Source organism: Lolium perenne, chromosome 2, assembly GCF_019359855.2.
Source record: "Lolium perenne isolate Kyuss_39 chromosome 2, Kyuss_2.0, whole genome shotgun sequence".
Classification (NCBI taxonomy): Eukaryota; Viridiplantae; Streptophyta; class Magnoliopsida; order Poales; family Poaceae; genus Lolium; species Lolium perenne.
Window position 1 is genome coordinate 218,691,130 of NC_067245.2, and position 18,969 is coordinate 218,710,098.

Sequence of the window (18,969 nt, forward strand, 5' to 3'; positions counted from 1 at the left end):
TGCGACAATATCTTTTAAACAAGCCTAAAACAAGTTTTGTTTCGAAAAAATTCGAAATCTGAATTTTGAAACATAACGAAGCATCATGATAGATTTTCAAGCACAATGGAACTCAATGAGACAATATCAAAGTTGATACAAAAATTAACACTTTTGCTATGTGTAAATTTATCGCATGCGTCTAATACATGTTTGAAGTATGGCGAACCACATTCAAACATGACGATGCACAATAAACCTCTATAAAACTAGCTACAAAATATTGTGTCTTCAAGTTGCAGTCACTATGATTTTAATTCAACCATCATGTTAGGATTTGAGCTCATAATTAAGTGTTGTTATCTTATTTTTCATGAATATATTTTATGGTATGAACTCTATGGAAATTCCTAAATTATTTTCTAGCCATGATGAATCAAGTTTAAAACACAGTGAAACAAATTGTAGCCCAAAATATTCTCATCACGTTTCATGAACATTTTTTCAAGCTTCACCAAATTTCTAAAGTTAATTTTTAAATATTGCTAAAATATATTCAATATTGGTGTTATTTTGAAGCTCTCGTCACTAGGAATCCAAGTATCCAAACAGTTTTCAAACTGAAGGTGGGGCATGCACAGTATATATGATGCATGGTAGAATCGCCGCTCTCTCTCTTGTTCTGCTTTTAACAATAACTGATTGTTGTTATTCTCCTTTCAAATGGTTGGAGAACCAATCACTTTGTCCTTTCAGTTTTGTATAAATATATTTCCATTATATCTCCACTACTTATAAAAAAGCAAAAAAAAATCCATGTCTACCAAATTAACGTACACACTAAACAGAGAAACAAACACCCTAAGATCAACCCGTTTAATGAAATCCAACTGTACACTCTCGATGATATCATTTGTGACAAGTGGAAAAGAGAAAATAAAATGAGCAGAGTAGTATGTATTCTAGATTTTCAGATAGGTATAACATGCCTTTCTTAAACAATGTAGCACTACATCGTGGTGGTGTTGTCTATGAATACAGGGTAAAAAGAGTAGGACATAACAATGTTGTTATCTTAGAACTGAAGTAAATCCTCACAATTTGCTAGATACAGCAAGATATGTTGTATGACGGGCCTGAGCCATCAATTTGCCGGTCCTTTTCTTCCTGAAATCAATAGAGACAATACCGATTGATTTTCCAGCACGCAATAGCTTCCCCTCAACCTCTATTTCTTCCTGGAAAATTACATACCATAGTTTACAACGTGTCAAATACCGTTTGAAATTATCACAACAGCAAAAAGACGAAGATATGTTCAAAATTAATCAAGCCTTCTCATGCTTAACTAGCAAGAAATATAGCCAAGCAAGCTGAGAAGCCGTTTAGCAATATCTTAACAACATGAGTACATGACCGTAATTCTGATACTGAACTGATTCTAGAAACCATGTTGTACCACCAAGCTCCGCTCAGAGCTCAGCCCATCAAAGAAATGAAAATGAATAAAGAGTGAGTGCAGACGTGCAGGTGCATTGAATCCAACAACATTTAACTGTTTAATAGTCTTATATTTCTACAGTGAGAAAATTACCGAAAAGTAAGAAGCTAAGAAGTAATTGTCCTTTTATCACCAATAAAAAAGTTAGTAACTCATTAAATTACCAACTTTAACCTTTCTAGAAGATTACAACTATGCAAGCACTAAAACTTCCACCATTCCATTTTCACATCACATCATTTCTCCTTTTACGAATCTTACTCCCACCTATGTAAGTATTAGCTGCTAATGAAATTGAACTTAAAGTAATCGCAAGTACTATACTATTCTGGGGCATAGAAATCGGATTATCAAAAAAAAAACGGGATGTACATGTACTACAAGCGCAAGTACTATACTGTGGCCACCCTTACGGAAAACTGAGAGGTAAGCATTTAGAGGCTCCTAACTTCTGTCACCTACTATGAGAATGGCTAATCATTCATGGAGAAATACTACTAAATGTTGCACCGTTGTTATCCTATAACAAAGTGAAAACACTCTGCTGTTCTGCTCTGGGTCAAATCATAATTATAACAAGGAGGCATAAAACAAGAATCTCGAACAACTTTCACCAAGTTCAAATTCCACACCTAACCACAGTTCACTCATGTTGCCTTCCAACAACTTCTTGTTAACGGTTTAGTCATACATGTAATAACAATGCAGGTAGAGCCCAATCCACAACTAAGTGACACCTTCAGCTAGGCATAAAGCTGCTCTTAAAACCAAGTCATAACAAGCATACCCAATTGCAAGATTCAGAAGAATAATCTGGTTTTGATGTTCACCTGAAACGGCAAGACAGACAAGCATAGCTGACAGAAATCAGACACCAGAACGAGCTTCAGAATGATATAGTGTAATTACTGACACCCGATCCAATTCGTTCCTAACATGAGCCTTGATGTATTCCTTAACACAATCCCGGGTGGAGGCATGGGCCACGTCTACTGGCTTACTCCCAGTTAGTTGCTTCCAATACCTCAGAAAATTGGCAAGGCCTAATTTGCCGATTGCACAATTCTTGCACGGCATGCATGGAACTTCAAGAGGATCGCAGTTTCACCACAAAAAATTCCAATAAAAATATGTTGATGACGAACAGGAACGAAGTCTGAACCCCTTCATAAGTAGAGGGGATAGAGAAATTGGTCTCACCCCGACGGTGGCCGTGTCGACGAAGGACACGTTGATCTCGAGGGAGACCCCGCTCGAGCCGATCCCGCTGGCGTAGAACACGGCCGCCCCCAACTGGTCGGCGAGCGTTGCCGTGACGCCGCTGAGGAGGTACCCTTGGGAGTTCTGCAAATCACCACGGATTCGAACCAATCACCACACGCAGTCACCATCTCGAAATAAGGAAGCTATTTCTGCGGGGAGAGGGATCGTGTGGCTTACGGCGTGGCGGGGGGAGACGACGAAGGAGCAGAGGACGCGGCCGTGCTCGGCGGAGTCGAGGCGGACGCCGCTCATGACGAAGACGTAGTAACGGGTGGAGCCCAAGATGTCCGCGGGGGAGGCCCTGGGCTCCAGGGTCCGCCGCACCGCTTCCGGGTCCATGGCGCGGCGGCGGCGCTCCGGCCGGCGAGAAGGTCGCTGGTGAATCGGGGATGGAGTGGCACGGCCTCGTGTGGGTTGGTGTGGCGGGGCAGGCAATCCAAAACCACAATCATTCAAGCCATTTTACTACGGAGTACGTGCAATGATTACGAGGTTCACCAATTACTAAAACTGTCATATATCGTTTTTTTAAAGCCATTAGGAGTACGAGTAACAAATTATACAAGGAATCAAAGGAACTTCAACAATGCCATTTGGGATGCAAAGTGAGCTTTATTTATTAGTAAGCTTCCTCGCCAAAACCTTCCATCCTTGGGAAGGGAAAAGAGACAACACACACTAAAAGGAAAGCAAAATTACAAAAATGATAAGAAAAATACAAACAGTTGAACTAATGTTCAGTTCATGTTCCGGGTCCATGGCGCGGCGGCGGGGCTCCGGCCGGCGAGGAGGTCGCTATTGGATCGGGGATTGGAGTGGCACGGCCTCCTGTGGGTTGGTGTGGCGGCCGGCGTGGCAGGCAAAACCAGAACCATTCAAGCCATTATACTAAGTGCAATGATTACGAGGTTCAATAATTACTAAAACTGTCATACATCGTTTTTTAAAAGCTATTAGGGGTAACAAATTATAGTACAAGGAATCAAAGGAACTTGAACAATGTCATTTGGGATGAAGTGGGCAAGTGCTTTCACAGTCGTGGGTTTGTTCCGCGGGGCAGGCAAGTCCCAGCCGAAGGCCAAGGACAAGTGGAGACTGCAGAAGTGCAGAGTATGTGCTCGGCGGCGTGGAGAGTGAGCGGAAAGCTACACGCGCGCGTCCTGGAAATTATGGGCATCTCCAGCCGGCGCGACGCAAACGGACCGGGCCGTCCGCAGTGACCGAAAATGCGTCGTGCACCACCTCCAGCGGCGCGACGCAAAGTGACCGGGCCGTCCGCAGAGATGCAAACCTGGCCCACTCGGCGGACGCTGCGCGGACGCGCAAAGTGTCCGCTTGGTCCTTGCACGGGCCCGCCTGGCAGCGGCACAACAGCTTCGTCTTCGGCCATTACTTCCGGGCGGCGCGCTGCAGCCTTCGCAGGGCCGCGTTAATGGCATGCCTCGGCTTCCGTGAGCGTGCGCAGCTAGTAGACGTTGCACTGGCAGGCCATTGAAGGCGATATGGCGTCGGAGCCTTTTAAATGGACGCTGCCGGCGTCCATTTCGACGACCAAACCATTGCCAAATCCCACAGTATCCACCCCACCGACGCCATGGGAAAGAAATGCTGGCCGTTCCGCAAGACGAAGAACGACCAGGAGGCAAGCGGCTCGCGTTCCGGCAAGAAGGCAAGGGTCGGCCGGTACGTCCGAGTTGAGCTCGCGCGGCAGCTATGGGAGGAAAATCGGCCTGTGCCATGGCCGGACGCGAACTTGCCGGGAGGGGGCTGGTACCTGAACTCGCGGCGCGTGCCGGTCCCCCCCCCCCCCCCGTGCCGCGCGAGGGCCGAGAGCGGCGGGACGAGGTGCGCCGCCGCCGAGCGATCTTGCCGCCGGATCTGCGGGAGGATGAGGCGTACGCGCTGAACTCCTACAACTGGATTTCATTCGGGACGTGGGAGTTCGACGCGCGCCGCCGCGCTGGCTACCTCGGCGACGTCGACTTCTTCGAACGAGAGATCGCCGTAGAAGAAGAAGAGAACGACGAGGAGGACGCGGACGACGAGGAGGACGCGGACGAGGACGTCGACATGGTCGACTACGACCACGACGACGGCGGGCCGGCGTGGGATCCGGAGACCCAGCCGCCGGACCTTTCCGAGGATGAGGCCATTGCCATGGCACTGGCCAACAGCGCAGACGAGCTCAACGAGCTCGCTTTGTGGGACGGGCTCGCAATCCACTGCGGGACTCGGCGCTCGCGCGGGGAGGCCGGCGACTCATCCGGCTACGCCGACGCGATACAACGACCGCGCTCCGCTTTGCTCGGCGTGGGATCCCCGGCCACGCCTCTCGCCCATGCGGCGGTACCTCCTCCACCGCCGGCGTACGAGCTTCCATGCCCGACGCCGGAGTTCATTAACTCGTCGCCGACGACGACCGATAAAGGGCAGCATCAACTTTTAGGCTTTTTTATGTAAATTATGGTTGCATGAATGAAAAAAAAAATTATGCGTCGCGCCGCTGGAGCCACCCCCGACGCAAACGGACGCCCGGACGATTTCGACCATTTCGGCCGACGCAAACGTCGCGCCGCTGGAGATGCCCTAAAGCTACACACACGTACGTGCGCGCGACGCGTCGGGACTTATTAAATGCGCAACGCAGAGGTGGAAACGAAGAGTGGATCGGTCGATTCGTTTCGTCCCACAACAACCGACGCGCGCGCATGCAGGAGGAGAACCGACGCCTCGGTGGATGGATGGATGGACGGAATAAAGTCCGCTCGCTCACTTAATTTTCACTCTCTTTTTTTTTTTACATACACTTGCTCCCTTCCTTCTAAAAACTCCCCGCGCGCCATACCTTTTTTCCTTACTAATTTTCATTTCCTACACCACATAGTAAAATCGCATGCAAGGGATCGATGTACATGCCTGGTAGAGTACCTAGGGCCTCCCTTTTATATCGGAAAGAAACTTTACGGTAAATCATACTACACTAAAAAATACCTCACTCCGTGAATAAAAAGATGCCACAGTTTTATCCAAATTCAAATGTACCTATACACTACCGGTACGGCAAACAACATGGTACCAAGGCGATCAGGAGGCGCCTCTAAAACCCATCTACGGTTTCGTCCCTCTCGCCGGTGACGCTGCCGGTTCGCTCCGCCTCCGGTGGCCTTGGGCCTTGGAGGTGTGGCGTACCGCAGCCTCTCGCCAGCGGGAAGATTTTAGTTCTTCGTTTAGTTCGTTTTCGGTGTCTTCTTCGAGATGGTGAGGCGGCGGCTATTTCCTGAAGTCAGAATAAGGTCCTCTCCGTCCTATCCTCGCTCCGGTGGTGCATCTAGCGCCGACGGAGGGCGCGTGGAGTTGTGTGTCTGACGGATCTGCCGTAATCCGATCGTCTTTCGTGTTCGATTGTGTGGTTTCAGGTCAGTCTCTTTCGAATATTAATAGATCAGTGAAATTTTCGCAAAAAAAAAAATGTACCTATACACTAAAGAGTGTCTAGATATATCTAAGTTTAGATAAAGTTTCAACATCTATTAATGGTCATGGGTAGTACGATAACCCAACGGCTTAAAACGATTGGGCCCGAGGGTGATTCGGTAATACCCATCGAAATTTTCATGGATATAACTGGATTTTCACTTTGACTACAACGGCTGTATACTGCTAAAATGCTGTGTAAACTCGTGTAGTATATTTGACCTAATTAAAATATCACTGTTAATTTTATCATCGACAGTGAAGAGGTCTGTTGATCCAAATTGTTTTGTTTTCCCCCATAATGAACCCTAGCGATAGAGCCACCGCTCGTGACTCGCCTCCACACTACGCCGCCGTCACATCACCTCCCGTCTCCTTGTACCCCGAGACCACACATGAACAGCCGCCACACGCGATAACATCCCCTCCCCCGAAAGGTGAACCTAAACACTAAACTCTAGCTAACAATACTCAAAAACTCTTCACAATACTGATGGTGGGGTGCCAGCCACCAAGACCATGCCAAGCAAGCTTGGCATCCTCCAATCATTGGAACATTAGACAATCACAAGTTAACTGCCAACCTGAACCTAATCACGTTCCTGTAAGCAAGGAATGAACAATAGGTACTAGCAGTTTTTAAATTTCACATTTACAGCACTGCTTGCAACCACCACAACAACAAAAAAGTCACCGGCAAAACGAAATCAAGTCATAGCAGGTCACGGTCCCGCAAGATCGCACAAGCGACTGGCCATCTCATCTCCAGGGCAGAACACCGGCTGGTCCTTGCTAGGCGCCACCTGCTTGGCCCTCCTCGTGGTGTGACATCTGATGGTGGGGTGCCGGCAACCAAAACCATGCCAACCAAACTTGGCGTCCTCCAGCAGCTACACACATCAAGGAAATGCACAACCGATTAGGCATCTGACTTAAAACAAGGAATAGATTCTAGCCATATAATAAACAGCAAGAGTCGGCCAATATGTAACTGCATCAACCACATGGCAATGCTTAGATGATTCTTTTTAAGCATCTTCATGTGGTGATTCCTCTGTACAACACCACCATTTGCATGCATATCTACCAAATTTGAACAACAAAGGAAGGAGGCCATGCACGTATGTATGTGTTACCCTCCCCTGGACATTACATTATGGCTGCTGTACTACTCAATGAAACGACACCAAGAGAGAAAAGATGCAAGATCAATATATAAAATGTACTACGTGAACCAAACAAAGATCAGTTGCACCGCAAACATTCACAGGCAACAGGTCAGTAGAACAAAAATTCATAACCAAATATGTATAGCATTATTAATGCAAAGATGACTTGATTCATGCTTAAGACACACAAACAGGCTATATGTCGGATCAGGGACAGCATACAGCAAGCAAGCATCAGCAAAAATTCAGTCTTACATTCTCTACTAATTCAAGCCAACAAAACAACTTCTTAACACATGAGCTCGACCATCTCATATATCACACAGGAGCAGCAACAGAAAAATTCATACTACTAGCATGAATCAATTAATGTAAGAATGAGCAAAGACTACAAACTCACCCTCCCTCCCTGTACCTGCGAAGATAGTTGCATGGCACTCCTACTGGCCACAGGCCATGGTTGCAAGACCGCTCAAGTGGAGAGGTCGGTGAAGCTACAGACCGGCCATCTCATCTGCAGGGCGGAACACGGCTCATCCTTGCTCGGCGCCGCCTGCTTGGCCCTCCTCGTGGCGTGCCATCTGATGGTGGGGTGCCAGCCACCAAGACCATGCCAAGCAAGCTTGGCGTCCACCAGGAATGGATCACCGGCATGTTTCCTGTGGGGGCATATACATGGATTACACAAACAAAATGTCAGTGCAAAATTCTACTGGCTAAGTTTCTTCAACAGTGAATAAAAGAGGTGAACCACCAAAGACAAACACAAGCCAGTGGCAACTAAGCAATTGCGTGCTCATTTACATCTTTTCCTGTAATAAGTACAGAATCATTGGAACATTAGACACTCACAAGTTACCTGGCAACCTGAACCTAACCACTTTCCTGTAAGCAAGGAATGAACAATAGGTACTAGCAGTTTGTAAATTTCACATATACAGCTCAAGTTGAACTTAAATTACACAATTATGCATTCACTAGAAACACGCAACTATGCATCCGTTCATTGTAAAATTGGAGGATCACAATGACATTTCTAATGCAATAAATACTACCGCATCTCAATGGTTTTCCAATAAAAAAATGTTATAATTAGGGAACTGATCTCAACTGGAAATTCCTTGTTATTCTCAAGCATACAAGCATACTAGTTAGACAGGCATAGTGAAGCATATGAGTACAGATCATATTGAGGTGGAAAATCCTCTACCAAGGCCTTTCCAAGTAAACAATGCTAACGCATGCTAATGTCAACAATTCAGGTTGATGGCCAACTCAAGAAAGAAGACAGCTGCAACAGGATTGTATTGATTTTAGACATTAGAGGCAAATACAAACAAGGACCAATATAAACTACATCACCACCAGCACAATCCAGTACCAGAAAAGAACCATAAATACTTAAATGTGCAACGGCTCGATAACCATTTCCCGGAAATTGATCTCAAACCTTGATGTGGCAGATCAACTAGCATACCGTATAGTACTTCACATTTGTTTATCAATCTGCAATGAAGAGCAAATGGGCATCAATAGCACCGTTTGCATCTTGACAGCGCTCGGACTAGCTAATCTTGCACATCAAGAGTCAATGTTCTGAGCAAACCTAAACTAAAATCGTATCTGGGTGTACATCTAGCTCGCACGGGAATGGACACCAAAATCAGAATTTTTAGCTTGAACTTCTCTACGGATGGGCAAGTTGCTAGCACACAATGAAATGCAAATTCTAAATACGATTGCCAGCTCTTGGCATATCCACATCGCACCAAAACCAGGAAGGAGAAATGAGGGAGACGGGGGGTCGTCACCTGTGCGGCAAGCTGGCCGGTGGACGCAAGCTCATCGCTGGCGTCGATGTGGAGAAGGGGCCGGAGCTGGTGGCCGGCGTGCAACAGCGCACCGCACCCCTGCTGTTCCCGGAGGAGTCCGGTGAGCGCAGCCTGCCGGAATCGGCGGCCAGGCCGAGACCACCGAACACCCGCGTCACCTCCTCCACTGGCTCGTCTCAGGGAGTAGTGGACGACGGCGTTCCGTGCCCCGCGTCGCCGCTGCCGGCGCGTCCTTCTGGCCGGAGACGCCTCGCCGGCGTGGAGCACCACCCAACGCCCTCGGCCAAGGTACGCGACGTGGTCCGGCCAGCTCGACGGAGCCGCGCGCATGGATGCACGCGGGCTCCGGCGAGCCAGCCGGCCGCGTCGCCAATATGGTGCGGATGGGAGGTGGGACCGGCGGAGCGGAGGAGGTCCGGAACAGGGGGGAGACGGAGGGGCCGTGGCCGGCGAGGGGAGCTCCGGCGGCTGCGTCAGGGTTTCGGTGGGAGAGGAGAGGAGAATGGGGTCCGATCTGGTGGTGTTCGGTGTACTGGTTTTGTGGGCTGAAAACGGGCCGCGGGCAGTGAGATGCTCCAAAATTTGCAGCTGAAAACGGGCCGTGCGCATCTCCAAAATCTGCGTTTAGAAATTTCGTCCAGCCCCAAAATCTGCGCGGGAAACTTTTCGCTACCGCTCCGTATTAATCAGACACATTGAATGGCACGTCTTATATAAGTACTTCATGTTACTAGTAGATACTAAAACAAATTGTTTCTCGCTTGTAGTATAAGCTATAAGCAATAAGTGTACCCATTCTACATAATTTGATTTGGTAAGACCAAGTCGTTCTGCTAGTATGTATATCCCCCTCTCTCTTTTTTGTCTCTCCGGTAGGATATGGTATTTTAGGCCGCGTCGGACAACTCAACAGCTTAATTTTAAGTTTCTGAAAACACCAATCGATGAATCGCGCTGGCCGTCCGGTGTGATTGCCAGTCGGGGGATGCAAGTGGGGTCGATTGAGGTATTACCATGTCGGTCATAGTCCAGAGAGCACGCTATGAATCGTCAGTAACAAAAATAACACTTTGTGTGGACAATTGCACTTACCAATTCATATCAAGCTAGTCAGATAGGGTCAAAGAAGTTTCAAATCAAGCTTCACTAGACCAAGATATCTCAAAGTCGTTACGGTTTTGTGAGGGTTCGAGCATAGGCGTATTGGTTTGTCGGGACGGAGGCACGGTGATTGCGACGTTATAATTACGAAGTATATGACGTTGTTCAGTTCCCAAAAAAACTCACCCTAGTGACACGAAGTCACTAGCTAATGTTGCATGAACCATTGTTGGTGCAATGTGAAAATCGATCATAACCCCGCCGAGAACTCCGGATGAGTAGACTAGATGTGATAGGAAAGTATGTAGAGCCATTAACTATTCTATTTTCTGGTAAAAAAACCCTAACTTCTTACCTTGTTTCTCCATGTGCATACCAGGCTATTCTATTTTCTGGTAGAAAAAACCGTAACTTCTTCCCTTGTTTCTTCACACGCATACCAGACTGGTTGACTTCACGCAAGAAAAACCCTAATCCTGACTCCATGTATATGGCTGCACGGTCAAGTCGGCATGGTGGTGAACGCAATTGCAGATGCATGCATGTTAATTGCCTTATTGGAAACCCTAACTAGCTTATCGAAGATGCCACCAAAATATTACCGTGTGCATTAATATGGAGTATCATCTGTTGCACCCCACCATAATTAGCCGATGGACTTCTAGGTTTAACCTAGGGTGGCAGCGCGACGCGTCCGCATGTCTCGCAAAATTGATTTTGTGCTTTGCCTTCCTATTTTTTTGGATCTACTTTTTAAGCATAGTTAGTTCAACTGCTACATCAAACAGTCCGGCAAAGTTGTCTGTGTTGCAACCCTAGTTTTACCCATCACCACCCCACTAACTACTGATTTTCCGGTGAACCTGGAGCTCATTGGAGAGGCTGTAGTTGAGGCCGAGTATGCCACCACAGCACCATACATCAGTCTTTAACAACTACTGAGATACTCTCAAACACAACTAGAGTTTACCTAATATGGGTGAGTCACGTGACCGGACACGGGCCTGGGCCGTGCCGTCCTACCACCTCAAGGACGGTGCATGCCCTTGCATCGGCTCGCCCACCACCCCATCGACACGGCAAAACAAGCTTGTTCGAGGCCGGGTGCATGGCGATGACAAAAGTCACCAGACGAGGTCCCTGTTCCATAATTTAAATCTCGTACATAAGCAAGCCTACATGCAATCTGCTAGTAACAAGGATCTGGCCATTTTATGTTCTCCTTTCATGCATTTTTATCCACGGGACGGTGTCTTGCATAGTACTCCTCTCCCCTTGCTCGCTTGTCACGCCGCACGCCACCGTATAGCCGCTCTCGCATATATAACCACGCCTCCCCTGCATGGAAGAAGTTGTGAACCACCGCTGTCCCATCCGCCCGTCGAGCACGACACAAGGAACACATGTGACCGGGAACGAAGGGGGGATGGGAAGGAGCTCAGCCTGAGCATGCTTGGCTTGTCGGAGGAGTCTGGGGGCACGAAGGTGGCAACATGGACGGCGACCCTTGGCTTGCTCCAAAGGCGGCGTCGGTGCCAATTTTTGTCGTGGTCGGAGTCGAGTCAGGGATTGATTGAGAGCCAACTAGTGTGTGGTAACATCGGAACAATCATGAAGGGGCACCCGGAGGAGCGATGGTCATAGGGTGAAGACACCAGCGATATGAGTTCCTTGTTGCCGCTAATTAGAGGGATACAACCAACGTGAGGCGATGCATGCTGGCTGATCGGAGGAAATCGAGCCCTTGGTCCGGAGATCAGGGACGTTGACGGAGAGGAGTGATGGCCGACGCATGGGACCCGAGGCAGTGGTACTATGGCCTGGGTCCTCCTCTAGGGTAGTCCTGGTCGCTGGGGTGAAGTTGAGGTGGCTAGAGTAACAATAAATGATAGGAGGTGCACATCTGGTTGTGGATATTCTTTACCGACGTATTTGTTAAGTTAGCTCACAATAGGTTCGGCAAGCCGTAAGTCGCCACATAAGGAAATATGAGTCTCCATATGCAAATGTGATCGTATGTCAGCGACTAACTCGTATCGAGTGACCATAAAATCATATATTCTCGTTATGCGGTGATGAAAGAGATTTTTTCCCCGACAAGTTGAGGTACTAGTGATGGATTTTTACTCACCAAATATTGTTAAGTAGTGCTACTACTAGCTTTGGTGGTAAATCAAATCGCTAGCTTTGGTACTCCTGTTATCCCTCCTCCCTATATATTGATGCACTCATGCATTGGCTATAAGCCTATAATTACGGTGTAGGAAATTGATGAATGTGAAGCGGTTTTTGGAGGCTATAATCACGGGTAGAAAAATGAGGAGACGTGAAGAGGTTTTTGGAGACGAGTAATTTGCCTAGACATTCAATCGAGGCGTCCTTATAAATAGCGTGCACTTAATGCAATTTTGGGTACTCCTATGATGAGATAGATAATCACGCGAAAATTGGCAAATTAGTCAACACTCCATCCCATTCCCTCTCGTTACCACTCACCCAACGCCGCAGCTGGCCGGCCGCGTCTCTCCCCGGTCCTTCTCCCTCGCCGGCCCCGCCTCTCCCCGGTTCTTCTCCCTCGCCGGCCCCGCCGCCCCGCGCCTCCAGTCGAGCTGACGCGCGTGGAATCCTAGCGGCGGGCCCTGTCGGACGCCGTCGAGGACGACCCTACCCGTCCTCGCGCGGCTCTCCCGTTGCCCGACCCTCTCCTACCTCGCCTGCGAGGTCCGGCTCCATCGCTCGCCCACGAGGACGACGCCGACGCCGACCGGTCCCTCCAGATGCGCCGCCGGTAATCGCTCCCTCCTCCCTTCACCTCACATCGCCCCTCCCTCTCCCCCTGACGCCACTACGTTTTCCCTCTCTACAGGTCGGGAACGACAGTGGCACAGCCCGACCAGGAGCAGCAGCTGCGCCCCCTCCGACGCAACCAGGACGCGAGCCACGTACACCAAAACGAGAGCCACGGAGGGGAGATGGCCTTCCCGACCGCAAAGCTCCACCACTACTGTCGCAGCAGCTCCGTCGGTCCCCTTCGAGGCGCACGCCGGTGAGACCTCAAATCTTCCCTTCCCACCTCATCGCGCTGTGTCGCAGGAGGCTGCCCCACCCCCACCTTCCCCCCGGGTGTATGCAAAAGAAAAAAAAAAGATCTTTCTCCGTAACGCGTTTGCGTAGCAACGAATGATGCCGGTCTTAGGTTGGTTCACATTGCGGGCTTTGGATTGCATTGCATTGCATTGCTGCAGCTTCCTTGCTCCTTCGGATTCAAAGCTTGCTTGCACACGTATTTCGAAATTGGAGCACCCATGTGGTGTTGCTATCTGTGAGTGTGAGGCAGGACCCGTAAGCAGTAGTTTCTGTTCTCCTGGATAGAAGGCTTCTTGTGTACTTTGATGTGTGCAATCGCTTGGTGTTGTAGCTCACATGGTCATAATTGTAAGTTGATCACTTTCTCTGTTTTGGTGTAAGTTATTCGGATATAGGGTGCGTTTGGATTGTGCCTACAACAGCCCTACCAAAATTGGTTAGCCAACACACTCCACTGAACGCCTCAATCCCCATCGCTCCCATTCCATCTCGTCACCACCGCTCTCCCTTCCTGGCGCCACCAGTCGAGCTGCCGCGCGTGGAATCCTAGAGGGCCCTGCCGGACGACGTCATCCACAATTTGAGACCTCAAATCTTCCCTTCCCACCTCGTCGTGCTGTGTCGCAGGAGGCTGCCCCGTACCCCCGGGCGTATGCAAAAGAAAAAAAAATAGATCTTTCTCCGTAACGCGTTTGTGTAGCAACGAATGATGCCGGTCTTAGGTTGGTTCGCATTGCGGGCTTTGGATTGCATTGCATTGCTGCAGCTTCTTTGCTCCTTCGGATTCAAAGCTTGCTTGCGCACGTATTTGGAAATTGGAGCACCCATGTGGTGTTGCTATCTGTGAGTGTGATCACATCTGTAGCGGTGTTCTGTAATTCGATCATGCTTGAATAGTTTGATCGCATTTGCAGCCTCGTAAATTATGTGATAAAGCCTGCTTTAAAATTTTCATTTTAGGATCTGATCTTGAAGTTTCAGAATTGAAAAGTCGGTGCAGATTTTGGATCCCTGCTGGTTTATTTCCAAAATTCAGTGCAGATTTTGTTTATAGAAAGATTAGACACTGAATCGGCGCTACTTTTCCCTTCAATAATATGCAGGTTATGATTATGTAATTTGAAACCAAAATAGAAGTATGGACGTAAATCTGACTACTTTTCCTTTCCATAATATGCCGCTATGTTTTTTTTATTATGCCAGTGTAGTATAATTTGGTAAGAAAGCTACATTCAGTGTGAAATTGAAAAGTTTTCTGCTTTTTTAATAGAATTAGGAACTTAATCTATACTACTTCTCACTTCGGTTTGGATATGTATGTGCCAGTGTTGTATAATTAGCTAGAAAGCTATATTTTTTCTTGAGACATGGTGTTAAGTAATTTCGGAATCACGACAGTGTATTTTGATACCTAGAATTTGTGCCTACTCATAACCAGTTTGTAATCCATATTTCCATATCATATACTTTGTGAGCTGTAAGAGTATGCCTGAAATATAAGTCTGTATGGCTAATTGAGCATCCAGTTTTTACACTTGGTCCAGCCATGTTATGCCCGCCGAATCAATGGTTAAAAATGTACTATTTCATTCCTCACTGGTAGTACTTGCATCTTGTTTCAGTGTACTTCATTCCTCTGATGCCTTTTTTTATGTAGTCTGTGTTATCTTGTGCCATTGTAGCTTGAACACATGTAATATGTTGCCCCTTCATTTGTGTCTTGTAATGTAAACATGTTTTTCTAGACATCAAACTCATACTTCATTTTATTGTCATTGAAATGATTGCATCAAGCAGGAAACTGTTTCTTATCGAAAATTCCTGATAGTGGATTGCACAATACACTATAAGAGGGTAAAAGCACGGATTGGTTTCCATTTATAAGAGAAATGGATGGTTCAAAACAATGCCGCCATTTCTACAAAGACACCATTGCACTTAATTGTTTGGTACCCTTTGTTTTCTTTCCTGACATGGAAGCACCGTTCTTGATAATATTGTTTCCTATGCCCCTTATTCTGTATTGCAAGCAACTCGATATGAGCTGTAGATGTTCTATTTAAGATTGTTGTGGAAGCTCTTATCTTTCTTTGACGTGCTTGATGACAGTGAGTCTAAATTGTTGTAAGTTGGAGACTAGCTGTGGATTGTAATACAAAATCCAGTGTTTTGCCTCGATGGTAGCTAGTGTCAACTATCTAGACGATTTATTCTTTTGTGTATGTGTCAACATACTTGAATATGTGATCGACAATGCAGTTAGAATGTTGCTTCGTATAAAGAAATTATGAAGTGTATAAAAGATTGCTTGGCATAGCCGCTCCTTCATTATGCTCTGGAGACATGATGAGCCTTTTATCGTTTACTATATTTGAAACCAGACTACTATATTCATCAAAACTATTTAATGCATGGCAATATTTATGATGTGCTCATAAACTTTTTGCGTATAATCTAACAATTCCAATTACTATTCCTGCTCGTTTGATGCTATGTTATGTTTGAGCTTCTTCCAGTATTCCTCGTAGATTTGTATCTAAATACCCTACACAGGATAACTATTCTCTTTCACATTTATTCAAAGACTTTTTCGCACCTGTTCTAGCCATGATTTTGCATTTTTCTCTTACAGACTCATACGCCCATAACTTCTGCTTGAAATGCTTTGGAAAGTGGATTCATAGTGGAAAATGTCTGAGACCAATCCCATCCAAGATGGCAGAACAACCAAGGTTAACACATCGTTAGTTGTAGCTCTATGTATGGCTAGGATTAAAAAGAATCCTAATTCAGTTGTCTCCACAAATGCAAATCATTACATAAGAAATGATAAAAGATCAGAAAAGGCTTTTACAACTGACAGGGCAAAGAGGACTTGCAAAGCGAATGCTTCAAGTGGTTATATATTTGTGACTATCGCATCTGATCGTTTTGGCCCCATTATTGCAAAAAAAAAAACCTAGAAGGAATATTGGTGTTATAGTTTGGGACACCTGGGAAGACCGCCTTGTGTGCAGGCAATGGGGTGCTCATTTTGCTCATGTCGTTGGTATTGTCTATCAGTCCCCATAGTGTGCTCAGTCAGTACCACTCAGGAGTTTACATAGTTGATGAGGACCATAGAGAGTGTTATATGTATACCATAAGATTTGCTGGCTTTTAGCAACTTGATATCCCTTGGATTTTCTAGTCTGATCCTAGATATGAGCACTTATTATCTGTAAAATAATTTCTACTGACAGTGGTGGAAGTGATCTAAGTGGAAACAAGCGAACAAACAAGGAGCAATCTTCTGATCAGAAATTTGAAAAGATGAATGTTGCTTTGCGTCTTAGTTTCTTGAAGGGTTACCCTGTAAGGGTCATATGGTGGGTTCTTTTGCCATGCTTATTCCCTGAAATATCAGTGTTGCATTTATAAATGATATTATGGTATAATGCTTAGCTCTAAATTGTTTATGATGCTCCTTGTTAACCATCTTAGCTTGATTTATGTTTCTTCTGCAGGTAAGTGTCCATTTATCCAGCCTTGTATGTGACAATGGCAGCGGTTTCTTCGACTTTGTGTGTTGGGAGAGTTTTCTGGTTTCTCACCTTTTTCCTCTATGTGATCTGGTGATCTGGTCATCTAACCGATGACAATGCTCGTTTATGTTCTATTTTGTTAGTTGTATACCTAGGACTCGTTCATGGGCTCATTTGACATAAGTTTTATTGCTATTGGTTGGTTTTCATCTCCTAATGGCAGTTGTACCTTCTGATGTAGTAGGTGTTGACACTACTTACTATCACTTGAATACTTGATGTTTTTGTATTGCTACTTGTGTGCTTGTTGTATTTGTTGGAGCTGGGCTGGACTACTAGATCAAAGTGATTTCTTAAAAACAAAAAAAAAATCTGCTGCTAAATAGGTTTTATTCCCATTTCTGTTGTCGTATTCCCCAAATAAAAAAAAACTATGGAACCAGGAAGGCAAGATGAGCGTCATTTATTATAGGTTGCCATCTTGTGTTATTCAGATGTGTATTATTGACTTGCCCCTAAGTGTTCGTCTATGGTCTCCTATAGTATGATTGGACCAATATATGTTTCCTCAGCCCTGCAGTATGAAGAGTTTTGCCTCTTTTTTAACAGACAAAAAATGATTTTTAATACATTCTATTGTTGGTTAATCATACCGTATGTTATGCAGGAAAATGGACGAGTTCTTACTATTTGTTCCACTCATCTCCATATTTTACTCTGAGAAGAATGCAACATTGACGATAGTAGCATTTATCGACATAGTACCTATTTTTTTTCCTTTGACAAAGTTGGGTCTGTTTTCCATAGGAAGGTAAATCCTTCATTCCTAGGCAATTTGTTTCACGTGTTGCTGTCATGTGTTTATCTGGTAGTTACTTCTGTAAATTACAAGATACAAACAATCAATCATGAATTTTGTTAGTGAGATGCATTTGTTCTTGGTATATAATGGCAGAGATACTTGCTTGGAGTAGTAGTTGATCTAATCTGGAGGTCATTTAGTATTTTTCCCTATTCAAATACTAGTAGTACCACAATCGCTCTGCTAGTAGTTGATCCAACCTTCGTGTTGTTTTATTGATTTACCATGTTTATTGAGCAGCACAACGGCCACTGATATAGTAATTTGGACCTGACTCGATGTATATTCTTGTCATCTGCTCTGTATTTTATTTAATAAACTGTGTGAATGATGTGAGATTATTTAGTTACTATATTAGTCAGATCAAATTAATTTTGTCTTAGTTTACGTGGCAGGGCATGACGCAATTTCGTTGATGGCAGCGCCTGAGCAGATGTAGGAGGAGCTGGTGTCACCTCCATGTGAAGAGGGAGGACATGGATGGGATGCTAGACTAGGTGAGGGGCTCGCTGAGCGTGTCTCAGATAAGGGCGCCAGGCTGCTGGATTCGTGGATGGGTACGTGGTGGCCAGGAAGAGGGTTCTGTGCGCAAGCATGCCAAATGACGCTGTTGCAGGTGATTCTAATACTTCTGGTGATAGGGCAAAGGTGTCCGATCTTTCGATGAGATGATGATAATTTGATTTGTTGGTGGAGTTCGTGCTTGACGATCCGACTACACGTGCAAAGCTCGTGCGCCAATGCAATCGCTAGGACAATCTCCGGGAGTTACTGATCTTGCGGAAGCACGATCAGCCTGACCAGCGAGGGTCTTAATTCCTACCTGAAATCGAGAACAAGTAAGAACTAATATTGCAATCAGAATATTGCGGATATAGATGAAAGCTTTATTGAAAAGGTGGGATTTCGAATAGTTGGTCTTGTTCTGGGCGTTGGCCTCAAAAGAAGTACACGAGAGTTGCAGCAATGGCTAACTTTTAGTCTAATCAAAATCCGAGTCTAAACCTAGATGGCGGCTGACAATTTATTAGCGTCGAAGTCGGTTCTGTCCATGCCTTGAGGCCGACCCGTGACGATCCTCTTCCTGGCAAAAAGGCCCATGCATGTGGTCGGGCCCACCTTTGGTCGGACGAAGCATGCATCGAGAAAATAGCCTCTTCTTTCCATCGATGGCAGA

At 46.1% G+C, this 18,969-nt stretch overlaps 2 protein-coding genes, 1 long non-coding RNA gene and 1 pseudogene across 3 annotated transcripts; 2 read left to right on the forward strand and 2 right to left on the reverse strand.

The window, feature by feature from the left end:
* Positions 1-909: 909 nt before the first annotated feature.
* LOC127334904 (uncharacterized) lies at positions 910-3,203 on the reverse strand. The gene is made up of 3 exons (XM_051361453.2): positions 2,921-3,203; positions 2,681-2,824; positions 910-1,217 (listed from the first exon to the last, which is right to left on the reverse strand). The coding sequence occupies exons 1-3, from the start codon at positions 3,080-3,082 to the stop codon at positions 1,074-1,076; spliced, it is 450 nt and encodes a 149-aa protein (XP_051217413.1). The 5' UTR covers positions 3,083-3,203; the 3' UTR covers positions 910-1,073.
* A 3,621-nt stretch (positions 3,204-6,824) lies between these two features.
* On the reverse strand, positions 6,825-9,656 carry LOC127334907 (uncharacterized). The gene is made up of 3 exons (XR_007872517.2): positions 9,198-9,656; positions 7,787-8,045; positions 6,825-7,107 (listed from the first exon to the last, which is right to left on the reverse strand). It is a non-coding gene; the product is annotated as an uncharacterized lncRNA (long non-coding RNA).
* Positions 9,657-12,798: 3,142 nt separating this feature from the next.
* Positions 12,799-18,626, forward strand: LOC127334905 (uncharacterized). The gene is made up of 4 exons (XM_051361454.2): positions 12,799-13,107; positions 13,186-13,365; positions 16,649-16,774; positions 16,913-18,626. The coding sequence occupies exons 1-4, from the start codon at positions 13,097-13,099 to the stop codon at positions 16,914-16,916; spliced, it is 321 nt and encodes a 106-aa protein (XP_051217414.1). The 5' UTR covers positions 12,799-13,096; the 3' UTR covers positions 16,917-18,626.
* Positions 16,014-16,569, forward strand: LOC139835084 (E3 ubiquitin-protein ligase ORTHRUS 2-like; annotated as a pseudogene).
* Positions 18,627-18,969: the final 343 nt, after the last annotated feature.